At 45.6% G+C, this 16,140-nt stretch overlaps 2 protein-coding genes across 2 annotated transcripts in view; both read left to right on the forward strand.

The window, feature by feature from the left end:
• caln2 (calneuron 2) overlaps positions 1-10,342 on the forward strand; it is a 42,774-nt gene extending 32,432 nt beyond the window's left edge. Inside the window, exons 4-5 of the mRNA XM_056285274.1 lie at positions 8,735-8,888; positions 10,215-10,342. Of these exons, the coding sequence (XP_056141249.1) occupies positions 8,735-8,888; positions 10,215-10,342 (282 nt within the window). The remainder of the gene's footprint in view (positions 1-8,734; positions 8,889-10,214) is intronic.
• Positions 10,343-13,621: 3,279 nt separating this feature from the next.
• On the forward strand, positions 13,622-15,485 carry LOC130116647 (legumain-like). Its single transcript, XM_056284624.1, has 4 exons — positions 13,622-13,670; positions 14,855-15,028; positions 15,123-15,190; positions 15,403-15,485. Exons 1-4 carry the CDS (start codon positions 13,632-13,634, stop codon positions 15,422-15,424), a joined length of 303 nt encoding a protein of 100 aa, XP_056140599.1. The 5' UTR covers positions 13,622-13,631; the 3' UTR covers positions 15,425-15,485.
• Positions 15,486-16,140: the final 655 nt, after the last annotated feature.

Here is a 16,140-nt window from a genome sequence, read left to right on the forward strand (position 1 = left end):
TTTTGGTAACTGACTGACACGTATGTAATGCTTCTTGGATACTGTGACTAACGTCGTTAACTGTGAGTTTGGGTAGATCTTGAAGAGACCGAGTGAAAAACGTCATTGCTTCGCTGTTGTTGTCAGTTGTCCGTATCACTTCCGTTGCTGCCCGGAAATGATCGAGCTGCGGAGTCGGAATGCGGAAGAGAGTGTACATCTAGGTTGTTTTTGATGTGTGTCTAGTGCATTACCTGGCTTGACTCAGCGTTCGGGTTTCGTACAAGCACTGGCAAGGCCCCGGAGGTGTTGAGGGCAGCCCTCTCAGCTGCCATGCAGGCCAGAAGTTGTCGGTTGTTGTTATGGCACCCAAGCGATGTTTTTCGGAAGCGTTATTATGGATCCCACTGCTTTTCTTGGCAAGACACGCCCTGCGTAGCATACAGATGCTAGGATTCACGTGCCTTTGAAAAACGACCCTGTTTTATCCCTCTTGCTCTCAAACTTTCGGCACACTGCAATACATAGTTGGGAGTTTCGCCCACATCTAAACTCCTGTTTCCAGGATAACTGAAATACTCTCTTGCGCTTCAGTTCCTAAATTTTGTCTTTATCCGCTGCCATTTTCTCGTGAGTGACAAGTCTGACAGCCACACATCACATGACCAGCCTATTCTAATATTGGCCTTTATTGGCCATGGGCACGTGCAAGGGGAGGGGCTATACTGTGTGCCAGAAACGAGAACATAATTTATCATACGATGATGATTGGAAAAAAAATGATGGCAACATTTTTTATTAACTTTTTCCACTTGTTTTGTTTGGGGTTTTTTGGGGTTTTTTGTTTTTTACCTCTTGCTCGGTCATTTTGCCTGATCGGGCAAGTGAATTGCTAGATTTACTAGGCCAATGTGGCATTTTACTTGCCCAGGGCAATCGGGCAATCCTTATTACTGAACCATGGCATGGCGGGTAGGTTTCTGTCTCAGTGAATTTGCCAAGCGTTGTTCTGCCGACGAGATTATAGCGAACTATTGCAAACGGTTCTCTTCTCTCACATCTTTTCTCTCTGAATGATGTCTTCTCCTTTCTTTTTCTTTCTGCACGTGCACACCACTCCCTGTGTGCACGTGCAGTCTGTCTTCCTCCCAGGTCTCCATGGTGATGGTGGTCGCCACCTGGACACTGCTTGGCATCCCCCTCATCACATTTTCTTTTTATATATCTTATAAATTCATATGATTTTGTTATCCTATTTCAATGTTTTATCGTTCTCACTCAGATGTGTGACTAATGTTGTTTATTTATTTAGTCTACATGGTGATGCTGGTCACGTGACCACCTGTCCTCTGCCACCTGTCGCTTAGCGAAGGCCAGTTGATGGGGCCGCAGACAGATGGGCTGAGCAGGGCCAGTCCCGATGGCATGCTGGACCAGCCCAGTCTGCCTGCAGTCCTTCTCTCTAGCAGTGAAGATGTCCGCAAAGTCATTGAGGAGGCGTTTTAACTGGTGGCACTACTGTGGGTCAAAGCCATTACTGCCATGCTGCCGTAAGTCGCGTACGGCCTCAGTTGTATCAGCGGAGGGTAGGACGGCAGGCTCAGTGGTCTGGGCTGAGGCAGGTTGGGGTGGTGCTGGGCTACTGGTGGTGGGTGTGCTGGCGGGTGGCTTGGATGGTGGTCTGGGCCACTGGGGCGAAGAAGCAAAGGGGGTCTCTTGCTGCCTGGCGGCAGCTGTCTTGTTGGTCTTTGCCTACCATACTGGAGCGTCACGGTCTTCATGCCGAGGGTGATGGTTTCCCCTGACACGTTAACACGGGCTGCCCAGCGGGTCAGCAGGTCTAAGCTGATGATGCACGAGTCCTGGATGTTGGTGAGCCAGAACTCATGTGCCAGCTCCTGGTGTCGAGCCTGGACTCTCAGTGACTTCTTCCCTCTCATGCCAGGCTTTTCCCCTGTCACCGTCATCAGCTGGGTGTTGGTTGGTGACCATACCACTGAGAGTGGGCCGGTAGTGCCCGGGAGGATGCCAGGTCACCAGAGAAATGGTAGACCCCATATCTACCACAGCCCGGCAGGATCGACTGTCAAGTTGGCAGTCCAGATACAGTCCTTCGGTGTGACCTAGGCGGCCAACTAGCATGCATCGGCCTTGAAGAGGGGCTGGAGACTGAAGTGGCGGTCCCCTCACTAGACCACTCCCCCATCATTTCCCGCCAGCCAGGTGTCTCTGGCCTTCGGTGCTGATAGCTGGGCAGTCGCAGACTATGTGACCAGGCTCATCACACCAGTAGCAGTGGTCAGTTGGCCGGGGTGGGCGTCGCCTGGATGTTGGAGGCCATCACCAAGACTGTTCTGGCTTCCACCAGAGCAGTCTTGTAATCGGCCTCCCTGATGTGTGGATGGAGGGGGTCTTCTGTTGGGTAGGCCGTGTGGAGCGTACCACCTCGGCCTGATCAGCTTCGCAGAGAGCCCCGCTGAGGGACTGTGGCACGGCGAGGTGAACATGCTGGCGCAACCGCTCCGGCATGAGCCCCCGCAGGAAAGCGTGGAGGGCCAGCTTCTGTTGGGCAGCTGTGTTGAACTGCGGTACATGCGGTGTTGGGCATATAGCTGCACATCTGCATCCAAGGTACACAGGCTCTGTCCCTCTTAGCGGCGGTGGCTGGCTAGCTACTCCCTGCTCTGGTCAGAGAAGGGTCATTGCTCAAATTGCCTCTCTACCAGTGCCATGGGCAGGTCAAGGAGCATCTGCGAAGCCTTTCCATCCAATGCTAGAGCCAGGTGGATGGCAGCTATTTCATTGCTCCATCCGCTGTGCCATGCCGCTAATTGGACTTATGAGAGGTACAGCTCTAGCTGTGTCATCCTGTCGTACTTGGGCAAGTTGGCTGGTGTTCTATGCACAGCATCGCTCCCGCTCACTAGGGTGCTATCGGTGGTAGGCGTTTCCTGGTGCTGACCCTCCTGGCCTAGGGTAAGGTCGGTGGCCGCACGCAATAGGCCTTCCCCTGTATTGGCCCTCCTGGCCTCTAGAGGGCGGTAGAGCCATGGGCTGGAAAACTTCTCTGGCGGGCTCTGTCTTTTGCCACGCCAGCTTTTCCAAATGCCAATGTGTCTGCTCAATGTTCCGCTCCGGTCTCTGGATCTCCCTCTCCATTCTTCAGAGAAATCCCACTTCTGGCACCAATTTGGCGAGCTGGCGTGGAAGATGGAGTCGAGAGTCAGAGATCTCTTTTTAATGGCAGCTCCCGTGTCCCACCCACAGCACGACTCTGGGAGTGTTTTTTTATTTGCACCCAAAATGGCTGTATAACGATACCCCCCCCCCGCCCTACCACACACACACACACACACACACACACACACGTGGCACGATCAGAAACATGAGTTTAGTCACGGTACTACAGTCAGTCAGTCTATAAAATGGTCATCTACTGGTACGAGTTGAACCCGAAACAAACACAACCACAATAACCAAAACATGGACACTGTAACAATAGGAACTATTGTTAGGAACCATTATTTAATTCCTTGTTTACACAGGGGTCGTTTAGGTTGTTGCACCTGGAATAACGGACCGAGCATGATGCATAACCTTACGTGCCGAAGTTATTATTAAAGTTTATAGCCCCGTGGGGTTGAAACGAGTTGTAACGTCTCATTAGTAGAAGGTAACAACACACTTTAACAGACACCACATCACTAAAACAACAATTTGAACATGAGCACTAACAGTCCCAATATCCCTTGCGCTCCCCCAGCGCAGAACTGCAACAGTCAGAGCGACCGCCCTCTCCGGTCGCTGCAGTATTTTTACATGCTGTTTTCAGGTTGTCATGCATTTTATCATCAACTGTGAAGCGCTTTGTAACTGCTGTTTTGAAAAGTGCCCTCTAAAGTTTACTTACTATATGACGATATTCAGCACCAGCATCTCAGACCAAAACAACCCCCGCCGCGCGCGTGCACGCCGCACACACACGCACGAACACGCACACACACATTCATGGCTGTAATTTTGTTCGATTCGGTTCGGTCGGATTCGGAATATTGATTTTTACAGTATAGTTTTATTAACATTAGTAACGTATTCAGCTTGGCAATGAGTTGTTTCTTCGATCTGACGAGTGACCAATATGACCCAAGTGACACAAATCCACGTAACGTACTTATTAGCCTGCTAGCTATCCTGCTAACGCTAGCAACCTCATCTGCACCAACATGCACGTGTGGCTGGACCGGTTTCCAAAACAAAGAACAGAGAAAGTCGGATTTACAACACACAGAGGGTGTGTGACGTCATTCTCCGCTCAGGACGCCATTGCGCCACCACCTCGTTACATGATTGTTTGCTGCTATATTAATGTTCTACCTTCTGTGGGCAGCTTTGGTCCGCAGCTTGATTGTGAAGAAGTGTCAGAAGATACACGATACATAAAAGATGGCGTTTGACATGAAGTTCCTTCATCTATCAGTCAGCGGCTGTAGAAGGAACAAGATATTTGAGTTAAGGTTAAAGAGCTGGTTAATCTCATCACGGTGTGCCATACTCTATTTACGAAATAATCTAAGACTATAGGAGCTAAATTTATACTAGACTCGTTTCAATCAGCTCTAAATTATTTTAAAAATGAGGGGGGGAACACTTTAGAAAACAGAGTCAGTTCATCTGGATACAACAGATCTCAATGCTACGTACAACCCAAATATCCACTCAGTGTCAGAGTGAAAAATGGGAAAAAAATGTAATAAATGTTTAGAGAGAAATAAAACAAACCTAACACAACTCTTCATCTCTTGATAATCAGTCCTTTTTACTTTTTCTTGAACTGTGTAATGTTTGTACTCCAAGTTCAATGCTCAGACTGTTCCAGTTTTACCCCACAGATTGAAATGCCTATGCGCTTCAAAGGTGTACGAACACACAATTTCTTGAAGTTTAATTTCTCTCACATTATATTCCCCTTCTCAGGATATTTTTTGTATATTACTCAGTAGTAGATCGTTTCTTGCTTTGAACATTTTGTGCGGTGTTAAATTCTACTAAATCCCTGAACTTCAAGGCACTCGACTTTAAAATTAGCTTGTTGGTGTGTTGACGATATCCTACATTATTAACCATCCTTATGGCTCTTTTTTGTAGTATACATCATGGTTGGTTTTGTGTTACCCCATACCACCTCACAGTAGCTCATAAATGAATACGGTGTACAATAATTTATTGAACAAGCGAGACAAGCATAATATCAGAAGAAAAAAAAACTCCACATCGCAGTATTCCTCATTTTTATTTCTGTTCAGACTCTGTGCCTCTTGCTGGCCAATGCCCTACAGCAGGAGCACCACATCTCTTCTTCCTCCTCGCTGTCTGGACTAATTGGTGGCTAAGGAGACCTCCTGCTGGGTCTTAGTCTGTACCTGGAGCACCACAACTGCTCGTCTTCCTCCTCCCACTCCCTGCGCCTCTTTAGGGAGCTCAATTCCTCCCCTTCTTCCTCCTCAGTTTCCAGTAGACGAGTCCAGTTGTCTACTTCTTCCTCCTCATTGTCTGAACTAGTCGTAATTGGAGAAGGACACCTACTGGGACTTGGTCCGGACCTGGACCACCACAACTGCTGCTCTTCCTCCCTGAGCCTCTGTAGGGAGCTCCATGAAAATGGAAAGCAAAAGCCCCAGCTGGGCTCAGGAGTGGGACTGGCAGGGAGCAAGGCCCTCTCCTCTCTTCTTACTCATCCTCAGTGTCTGAGCTGGAGACTCGTGGAGAAGGATGCCTCACAGGAGGAGGTGAAGGTATTAGCCACTGCTGAGCATACTCAGAGCTCTCCAAGCCATCGGGAGGTGTAGTCTTGCTCACCTCCATATCTGATGATCACTCCTCAAAGACAAGACGGAGCCTTTATGTCAAACTAGGAAAGAAATCGGATGAGAAGGATTTAAATTTCTATTAGGAGGCCGCAAAAACCCGAGACACCTACTTCAGTGTTTAAGAAACACCTGAATTTCAGTTCCGCAAATCATGGTTGTGTTTTTTTTGTGTGGGGGGGGTTCCCCTTTTTTCTCCCCAATTGACCTTTCGCAAAGTCCCGCCCCCCTTAGTTACTGTTGCTATGCCCGTCAAGCATTTCAGAACTATCCAGGAAGTAGCCGGAAAACACCAACACATGAAGGAAGAAATCAGCGCATTGTGTGGGTAAAAGTAACAGTAATAATACGTTAGCTGTATTAGCTATCAATAATAGCTAGTAGCAAGCTTAGCTTGGAGCAGACAGGTATTTTTGTTGATTTTGGATGGATTAAGCTGGCCATGGGGTCTGCTATACTGCCAAATCTATTGCCGACATTGCCTTCTTGCGTTCTGGGTTTCGGGAAGGGAAAGAAAATTACACCCCCTCCAAACTTTTCAGATAGCTAGATCTGCAGATCCCATAGGCACAGCGTTTCAGCATTTTGCTGTGTGTTTGAAAGCTTGACGGACCGTTGCTAAGGTAGGATTGGACAAGCACCGTTCTGGGGCGGTACTTTGCGAAAAGTCAATTGTACTTGGCCAATTACCCCATTTTCCGAGCCGTCCCAGTCGCTGCTCCATCCCCTCTGTCAATCCGGGGAGGGCTGCAGACTACCACATGCCTCACGCCATCCCCCAGTTCCCCCTCGAACAGGCGCCCCGACCGACCAGAAGAGGAGCTTGTGCAGCGACCAGGACACATACCCACATCCGGCTTCCCATCCTCAGACACGGCCAATTGTATCTGCCCGACCAAGCCGGAGGTACGCTTTGCTATGCTATGCTACTCGGACGCCACCCCCCCCAAAAAAAACGGGTTTTCCATTGAAAGTTTTCTCGTATTCTAATCTTACCATACACTGGAGATTTTTTCAGGCTCTGGAATCAGTGGTTTAAAAAAAAAAGCAGTCTTTCTAGCCAAAATATATGCAATTATCCTAAAACGCGTGCTTCCGTCGACAGTCTGTGTTATTATACCCCGATATCAGGAAGCGTCACGCCGGGAGCAGGAACTGTGGACCCAAATGCAGACAGCGGAGACAGACTGGGCTAGAACAGTGTTATAATGAAACAAAACAACTTACAGACAGCAAGAAAGGCTGGAGACAAGACGTGACGCATCCGGTTACCAGAAGTTAATATGACGATCTGACAGAGAGTCGGGGCAACCCGGAGGGTATAACTGCTGGGGAGCCCATCAGGGAAATTGAGCGCAGGTGAGCAGGAACAGGCATGCCAATCACAGGGTGGGGAACAGGTGAGTAAAGCAGGGGCAGCAACAGAAATGGCAAGCCAAATAATGGAACGTGGAACACGAGTGCAACGCAGGTGCAGGAACAGACGTGGCAAGCCAATCATGTAATGGAGGAGAGATGATCAAAGCTGGGGCCGCAATGACAAGCCAAATCAGGGAATGGGGAACAGGTGAGCCTTGATGGCCCAGACCACACAACTGTGACAGAAAGTGTCCAACATTTTGCCGAGTTTTAGAAGCAAACGATGTAGTTGGTGACGTCATACTGTCCCCTGTGGTACCCAGCAGACCAGAGGGCCTGAACGGACCAAACTTACACACCTTCCATCCATCCATTATCCAAACCGCTTATCTTGCTCTCGGGGTCGCGGGGATGCGGGAGCCTATCCCAGCAGGCATTGGGCGTTAGGCGGGGGGACACACTGGACAGGCCGCCAGGCCATCACACAGGGCCAACATACACCCACACATTCATACTAGGGAGCAATTTAGTATGGCCGATTCACCTGACCTACATGTCTTTGGACTGTGGGAGGAAACCGGAGCACCTGGAGGAAACCCACGCAGACACGGGGAAAGCATGCAAACTCCACACAGAGGACGACCGGGGGCTCGGACCCGGGGCTCGAAACCCATGAACTTTTTGCTGTGAGGCGACCGCGCTAACCACTGTGCCACCGTGCCGCCCTTACACACCTTCATATGGATTGAAATCAGTAGCGTATTGCACTTCCTATAAACTAACTGATGATGCCGTACCAGCATAATGTGAACAGAGACGCTTCATAAGTAACATGAAACAGAGTCCGTCTTAAGAACAGCAGTGAGGACAGTCTCCTCATCTAATTTCTTGGTTGCTGTGTCTCTGGAAATAGATCACGTCCAATTTCCACGTTTCCGAAATGAGTTGTAACACAATGTATCTATTTTTTTATTTGTTTCTGTTATTTGATTTTTGTTGGGGTTACATGGTAGAGTGTGACATCAAAGTTGAAGCGAAGTTATGAATATTACTTAAAATTCTAAAATACAAGACAGGTGAGCCGCCACAGCCACACATACCGTCGACATCTAATGAACACAACTCTAATGGTCTCACATAGAAATAAGCAACAGAAAATTAAGATTTGATCGCTTAATTTAGTTCATTTGGTCGTTAGTAGCAATAATGTTTACTCCTTTAACTGCCCACGCCATTTCTTAACCAAACGCCTGAGATGTTGTCATTTTCCAGCGAAGGAATGGCACTGAACAATCTAACTGCGCATTACACAAGGTTAAGTTAAGTAAACAACATTTGTCTAAAAACCTAAAGAGATGTATTTAAATGGCATTTTACTCACCCCGGGCAATCTTGATTGTAGAACCATGCATAGCTGTGCAATTATTTATTGCACACGTGTGTGATACGTACCCACATTTTGGGTCTATGTTACGCCCACATGTCCGGTGAACGCAGTCTGTAGATGACTCTTGATCTCCCCCCTCCTGCAGTTTGACATGCAGCAGCTGTCGCTGGATGAGCTGAAGCAGGTGTTGTTCCACGCCTTCCGGGACCACCTGACGATGAAGGACATTGAGAACATCATCATCACCGAGGAGGAGAGCCTCAATGAAACCTCGGGGAACTGCCCTGAGTACGAAGGAGGTGAGAGACACTCAGGGTGTGAGAGAGAGAGACAGACAGAGAGACAGACAGACAGAATACAAGGAGGGGGGAAGGAGAATACAGAAAAAGGAGAAGGACACAAAGATAGAGGAGTAGCAAGAAGAGTAGGAGGGAGAAGACAGCAGAAGGAGAAGAAGCAGGTCATTTTCACTGATAACAAGGGAGGCAGTAAGAACATCTGCATGCTTCAATGTCCTCTCCTTCCCCTCTCTCCTTCCTTTTATCCCAATCTGGCATCTTCATCTCCCTTCTTTCACCCCCTCCTCCTCCCTTCCCTGCTTCCTTGCCATCTCCCTCCTACTGGGACTCCTGTGCCTCTCACATCCGCGACTCAGACCTCCGAGTTGATTTATTGATGGCGTGTGTGACTCTAACAAACTGAGACAAGAGGGCTAACAGACTGGAAACTTTTCTGTTGTTGCTGCTGCTGCAAGGCGCGTTGGAGGACGTGTCTGTCTCAGCTCCTCTTCTGGAGATAAAGGGTTCAGCTCCTCTTCTGGAGATAAAGGGTTTGGTGCGAACTAAAAAGGCCTCGCAGTCCAGAGAGCCCCGCTTCGTACCTTCTACTCTTTGATTTGGAAGGAGCAGGGCCAATGCCACGTGTTAACACTAGAACGACCGGGATTTCACTCCTAGCTATTAAAACGACCATGCACGGTTTTTAAACTCTATATTCTGTCAAGATAAATACCCAGTTGAGATATTAATGCATTGCATATGTCAGTATGTCCCTTAGGAAACGACTGACCCCAAAATTAACATTTTAACAACTTTTAATGCTATTTTTCAAACAATTCAAAATGGCCACCGTCCAACACCTGTAGATGCTGCAACGCGTCGGTGGTAGTCATGGTGCGTCTGTAACGGCGTCTGTACCCAGACATGTTGGCAATAATCAAAAATCAAGTTTAGACTATTTCTCTGCACTGGAGGACGCTAGTGTGTTTCTGGGACAGAGCAGTGAACTTCGTGAAGGAAATGACGCGACCAACACACTTCATAGATAGTGACATGGCGCATACGATCACGCGCAAAATACGAGACGGTCATTTTGACCGCTCATGGTCGTTTTAGGTAGATTTTATCATAACTTTATTTTTGTGTGTGCGCAATTGATCTAAAGCTCATTTTAAATGCAAATATATGCAGTTTTAGGGGAATTCAGGGAGCGCCAGGTCTGTACCCCCTCCCCCAAAGTTATTAAACTTTGAAAATCCAAAACGGTCATAATGGCCGTCTTGGCTTACCTTTCTTCTCTGTTCATTTTCCCTTTCCTCTCTTTCCTCATCTCTCCTCTTGCCGCAGTCCACCCTAAAAAGAAGAATCGGCAGACGTGTGTGCGGAAAAGTCTGATCTGCGCCTTCGCCATGGCTTTCATCATCAGCGTCATGCTCATCGCGGCGAATCAGATGCTACGAAACGGCATGGAGTAGACATCTGCACTGTGACCCCGTGGAGAGGACCGAACAGCCATGACCTCGCATCTTGTCTTTGCAGCCAAAGCCGGATGAGCCACAACCCAAGCACTCCTCTGAAAAATAAGCCGTGTTTTACTTTTCCTCTTTTTCCTTCTTTTTTTTTGTGACTTTGATTTGAGCAGAAGCAGACAATGTAAGTGACTAGAAGATGACATACATGAGGGATTTTCTCTTTCTTGATGATGTCACCACATACTGATACTGGACTATAACTCAAAACTGGACCAGGAATGGTTTTTTTTTTTTGTATTTGTTTTTGAATCGTTTGATGCCAAAGGGTATTCGTTTGCTGTTTTGAAAGCCGAGACTACCCTTTAAAGTCAATTTCTTTATGAATTGAAATGTCTCCAACGTGTATCAGGTGCTTTGAGCAACGATTATTACGGACATGTACATATTTACCCTTGGAAAGTCACATGAATTGACTGTGGGCCGTGAATGTTCAATACAGCGTTAAAAACATGTGTAAAACTCCTCACTTCCCTCTTATTATTGTCATGGATAAACATTTCCCATTTTGTGAAACCTCCACAGTTTGCTCAGTCATCTGAACTGGGGTCTGTCCAACTCCTCACGTGTATCCACAGTGGGGGAGTCAACGGGGGCAACACATCAGAAATATCACTGTACCTTCTGCAGTCTGTCCTCTTCTGTCTGTGATTCAGTGTACTGCACCGAGGCGAGTGCACATTCACAGGAGCTGTATGTAGTCTAAAAATGAGTGATTACATACTCTTGTCTTTGCCCTTGTGTGTCTGAAAGACAGTATTGTCTGACACATAATGCAAGCTCAGGCTGTCTGTCCAGTACTACGAAGGCGGGGGGGGGGTGTAAAATAATAGACACCAAACCTTACTAGTGAGATTAGTGAAGGTATGGTTTCAAATCAGGGCCAGGCTGAGATGAACTGTAGTATTTCGGGCTAACGTCTGCAGAAAAGGTGACAACTCAGCACCTCACCTGTAATACTGCCCAACCTTGCTCAACACAATCCTCCAAAAGTAAGCATCCGAGTATATTTACTGTATCTAATAGCTTCACTGCCATACCAGACATTATTCCAGGCCCATTTGGCCATAGATTTCACTGTATAGAAATCACATTTCACGTTATGTAATCACAACAGCGAAATGTATGAGAGCTGGGACGTGGTGGTGAGATTATCAGGGATCTAAAGTAGCTGTGAATTAATTGTACGTAAAGCTGTGTATGTTTATACAACATTGCCCTCTAGTGGTTAAAGTCAGAACAGCACCTAAAAACACTGGGACAACCAAGTCTACGAGGCACTTGGGAAGTGAAGAATACTACTGAATGTGATCTGTGATGTGTTATTCCAATATCATAAGGACAGTTTGGTCTGTACTGGTGAACATTGCCACTCTTCCCTATAGCTAAGACCATGAAACAAGAGTTAGCCGACCCTTACCCTGTGACATCCCACCAACGTACAGATCAGCAGACGACGAGGGAGGCGACTGTTGCTGAATGTAAGGTGGGCTTCTGGGGACAAACTGTTTTCTTAATGCTGGTACCACTACAGTCATGTGATCATCATTTGGATGTTAAGGTCAGTACACTTGGTTTCCCTTACTGTATGGTCCGTCCATTGAAAATGACTGGAGCGGAGAATGCTTTCCTTGAATTACTAAAATGTCATTAACTCTGCTGGGGTTTTTTTTGGTTTTTTTTTTAGTATGAGTAAAAACAAATAAACAAAAAAAATAGCTTTCTACCACATTGCATCATTTCCATTAAACATTGTTCAAGGTAAATGAAAAGACGAGGCAGGAGGGGAGAGGAAAAACTTGATTTTAAAACAGAAAGTAACACTAAAATCCAGCGTCATAGCAAATATGTATAATGCTGTAAATCAGTATGCATGTTGATCGTTAGCTCTCCACGTCCTCTGAATGAGCAGACCCCATTTAACATTTCCCTGTGGTGGCACAGCCTTGATTTAAATGTAACTACGTACGAAACTACTGACAGATTTGACCTTCCGATTCATACTGTAATAGCCTTTTTCCCCCCCTAGTTTCCACCAGCTATTAATCAAATTAGAATGCAAGAGAGTCTCTTTTTTTATAAATATGCAAATACAAGGGCACATCATCATTCCCTCAGTCTCATGTAGTCTCTAGTAGTGACTGTGAGGTTCACTGTGAACGTTTAAAACTGACACCGAGTGCAGCATATTAGTGTGTTTTAGTCACATTCTGGTTTGTTTTTTCTTATTTTTATGGAATGTATTCACTGGCTCATAGTCTCGTATTCACCGCTGTATAATGTATGCTATTTGTGAGTTCAAGTCTTGGGATACTCTCAGCACATTGGCACTGGACTGACAGGCCATGTTTTCATCTGTCTGTTGTTCACCACACCGGTCCTTTGAAACCAGCATACTCCTTTATCTTACCAATTCTCTTTAATAATTGTGCCATTTTAACAGCCTTGCATGATTATGTAAGGGGGAGGGAAAAAAAGTGGTTTGAAAGACCTTTTATCTACAATTTCAAAGTTTACATTATTATACATCCCGAACAGGAGATAATGGGTTTATGGTTTCCATGGTTTTGAGACTTGCCCGAGTTTCGTTTCTACTAAAACACAATGTTTTTACCTTGTTGATTGTAAATCTAAACGGAGAGATGTAATATAACCTTGGCATGCTGCTTAGGCAAGGGGAGGAAGAAAACAGCAATATTTATCAACTGAATGGATGTTTAAAAATGCAAATAACAAATTTAATCTGTATGAAAATATAACCACGTATGTTTATGCAATAAAAAAAAGGAAACTTGTTTTGATACAAACATAAGTCAGTGGTGTCGCTCTGACCTGGTGGTGCACGCTTGGCGGCCTCCCATCTTGCTCCATTAACACGCACTCCTCCTGACCGAGCAGGTTTGGGCTCATTTTTTTTGGACACGCCAACACAGCACTCTGACTTCATTGCAGGCAAAATAAAAACCACTGGAGTGAGTCTTGCAGCAGAAAGTAAGTTAAGGTTGCTTTGTTTGTTGGTTTGTTTAATGCAATGTGTGTTTTAACTTTAAACATTCATCTTGACTTCCTCGTGCTGGCTGTTTATTGACACTGGCTAGACTGAGGGGGAAGGGCTGATAGTCACGGCACGGTGTTTTTCTCTAGAGGTCCTCTGATGGATCACCTGCCTAGGCTTGTCCCACACCTTTGGGCTTTTCAACTCCTTGCAGGTATCTTACAGGTGCAGCGTTGAATAATGGAGCCCAGAGATCTGACGAAAGGCCCGGATGTGACGGTAACCAAATTCAATCTTCATCAATCTGTCTGCCATCTGTCAGTATGGCAATAAGCAATACTGTTGTAATAGAATTGAAGAGGAATGAAATTGAAGTGAAATATATTGTTAAATTACTGTATTTTAAAAGTTGGTGCAAAAAAGTGACAGTTGTCGAAATGCGTCCCTTTTACATAAGCTTCAAAACGTATTCAGAAGATAACAAAAAGACCTACATTTGAGATGCTCCATCGTGATGAATTTGAGTAACACTGCATTGATATCAAAAGAGCGAATAAATGTCATCAAGACTCCAAACTAGTTTCTGCCCTTGAAAACATTTTTTTTCAATAAAAAGTATTTTATATTATCATAAAATAATATTTTATATACTTATTTTATTTATATGTTTTAGATATAATTTATTTTATACTTAATTTTTTTAATATATTTTATGTATATTATAAAATATATTTATATGATATGTTTTATATATATATCCACATGCACACACAATTTTCAATGAATTTTAATTATTTTGTTGGTGATGAGAAGTCATCTCCCCTCTTTGGGGAGATGGCAAAAGTTTTTCCTTTTGCCAAATTGATGTAGGTTTCTAGTCCAGGTTCAGGTTATTTTTTACAAAGTATAGTGCAAAACAGTTTTAGAAGACAAGACGTGTAAATAGCATGTCCGATCGAGTGGGGTTTCTTTTATATATAGACATATAAAGGGGTAATATAAAAGAACGACTTGGTTTTGACTGTACAGAATAACTGGCTTAACATCATCACCGTCATGCTGTAGCTAGATTGTTCAGTTAAAGTTAAAATGGATCTGTAATTTGTTGTTTATGTGGTTTATATCCCCCCTGAAATGAAAACCCTGCTTGAAGAATCCAATTTAAGGAAGGATGGTGACACTTGTTTTGGGGATATTTATGATTTTGTGCACATGTGGAACTATTAAGACTCACTGTGCTGTTTATTAAACCCTTCCCCGGTTAATGCAAAAAAACAAAAAAAAAATCTGTACAGCTCAGTAATGACATTTCACAAAGAAAAACTACACTCGATACTAAGAGCAAGTGTTGCATCCCTCTTTTTATGAACAACCGTGGGTGTAGTTTGAAATCCTAAGCCTACACACTATACTGCAGGGGTGATGGTTTCACTGACCGGCCTTCTCTATCCTGCTCCACCCAGGTGGCGGAGCGCATCCTGGCCTCGGTGGTCGAGATCATAGAGAGGAGCTGTGACTCTGAAGCACAGGCTCTTCGTGTGCAGAGGGCGCATCGCTCTGACCTCACCTGCTATGCAAGCTACATCCAAGTCCTAGAGCGCTACCAACGGAACTGCTTTGACTGGACCGACCCCAAGGTCGGTGTCAAAATGCACATGTGCACACACTGAGGGACATGCATGCATAGACGTCCTATCAGAATCGTGGTTTACTTTGTTTTTCTTAATGCAGTATCAGGCGGCTAAGGACTACTTGTACCTGTTTGTCAGCCTGTGTGAGGAGGGAATTCCTCTGGACCGGTAAGTGATTCATAGCCCCTCTTCATCACCAAATTCATCACTTCACTCTACAGGGAAGGTAGGACGGAATAGTGCTGAGGCTTCATCAATCCAAGTTGCCTCTTTAAAAAGGGATTAGCCGTGGCAGGCTCACTAAATGCCCCGGTTATGGCCTGTCTTGATTTACACTTTGCCTTATTTGACAGTGTGATGTTGTTTCTCCTCCCACACAGGAGTACTATTATCTATATGTAGCGACAGAGCGCACTTCATCACACACACACGCTTGTCATTTTGACCGCAGAATCCTGACGGCTATCAACGACGTCGGAAGGACTCTAAGGGGCGAAGAACCGTCAGACACGTGACATAGACCCAAAAACCTTTCGCCTGTTGGAAATCGTCAAAATTGGTTTTGGTTGTCATGGCAACAGTGTGCAATGCAGTGAATTCAACAGAGGAAAAGTGGTGGAAGGCGCTGGTATGCGCAACACAATCTGGGGTATTCGCTGCAAGTCCGTTGCCCATATAAATGAGACAGAACAAAGAGCCGACTTAAAAAGACAGCTTTATTGCAAAAACCTACACCCCCCCTCCCACCCCACCCCAAGATTTGGAAAGAGCATAAACACTGACGGTAACAAAGACTGAATTCCATTAAACTGTGTAAATCAAAATAAAGCCTGTTGATGTCACTTTATTTGTGATGAGGAAACTGTGCCAGGTGACAAGGTGTTGATCTAAAACCATCTGAGAGCGATACCCGAGCTATCACGTGGAAAATAAAAGCTGCTGATGCTTAAAAGTCAGTCTGTGCAGGTGCTTTACAGAATCTGAACTGGGCTGACTCCAGGGATAAATCAAAAGAAACACTGCTTGTTCACCGCATAAACCGGATGGGTAACATTTACCAGAGTGGCAATGAAATTCCAAGGTTTCACAAACTTTAAAAGGCTTGTCGGTGCAAACAC

The sequence above is a fragment of the Lampris incognitus genome, chromosome 8 (genome assembly GCF_029633865.1).
Source record: "Lampris incognitus isolate fLamInc1 chromosome 8, fLamInc1.hap2, whole genome shotgun sequence".
NCBI classification, from domain to species: domain Eukaryota; kingdom Metazoa; phylum Chordata; class Actinopteri; order Lampriformes; family Lampridae; genus Lampris; species Lampris incognitus.

Coding starts and splice junctions, on each gene's coding strand:
- LOC130116647 (XM_056284624.1), top strand. CDS start 13,632: ATGGAGCCCAGAGATCTGACGAAAGGCCCGGATGTGACG. Junction 15,029..15,122: donor TTGACTGGACCGACCCCAAG/GTCGGTGTCAAA, acceptor TTCTTAATGCAG/TATCAGGCGGCTAAGGACTA. Junction 15,191..15,402: donor GAGGGAATTCCTCTGGACCG/GTAAGTGATTCA, acceptor CCTCCCACACAG/GAGTACTATTATCTATATGT.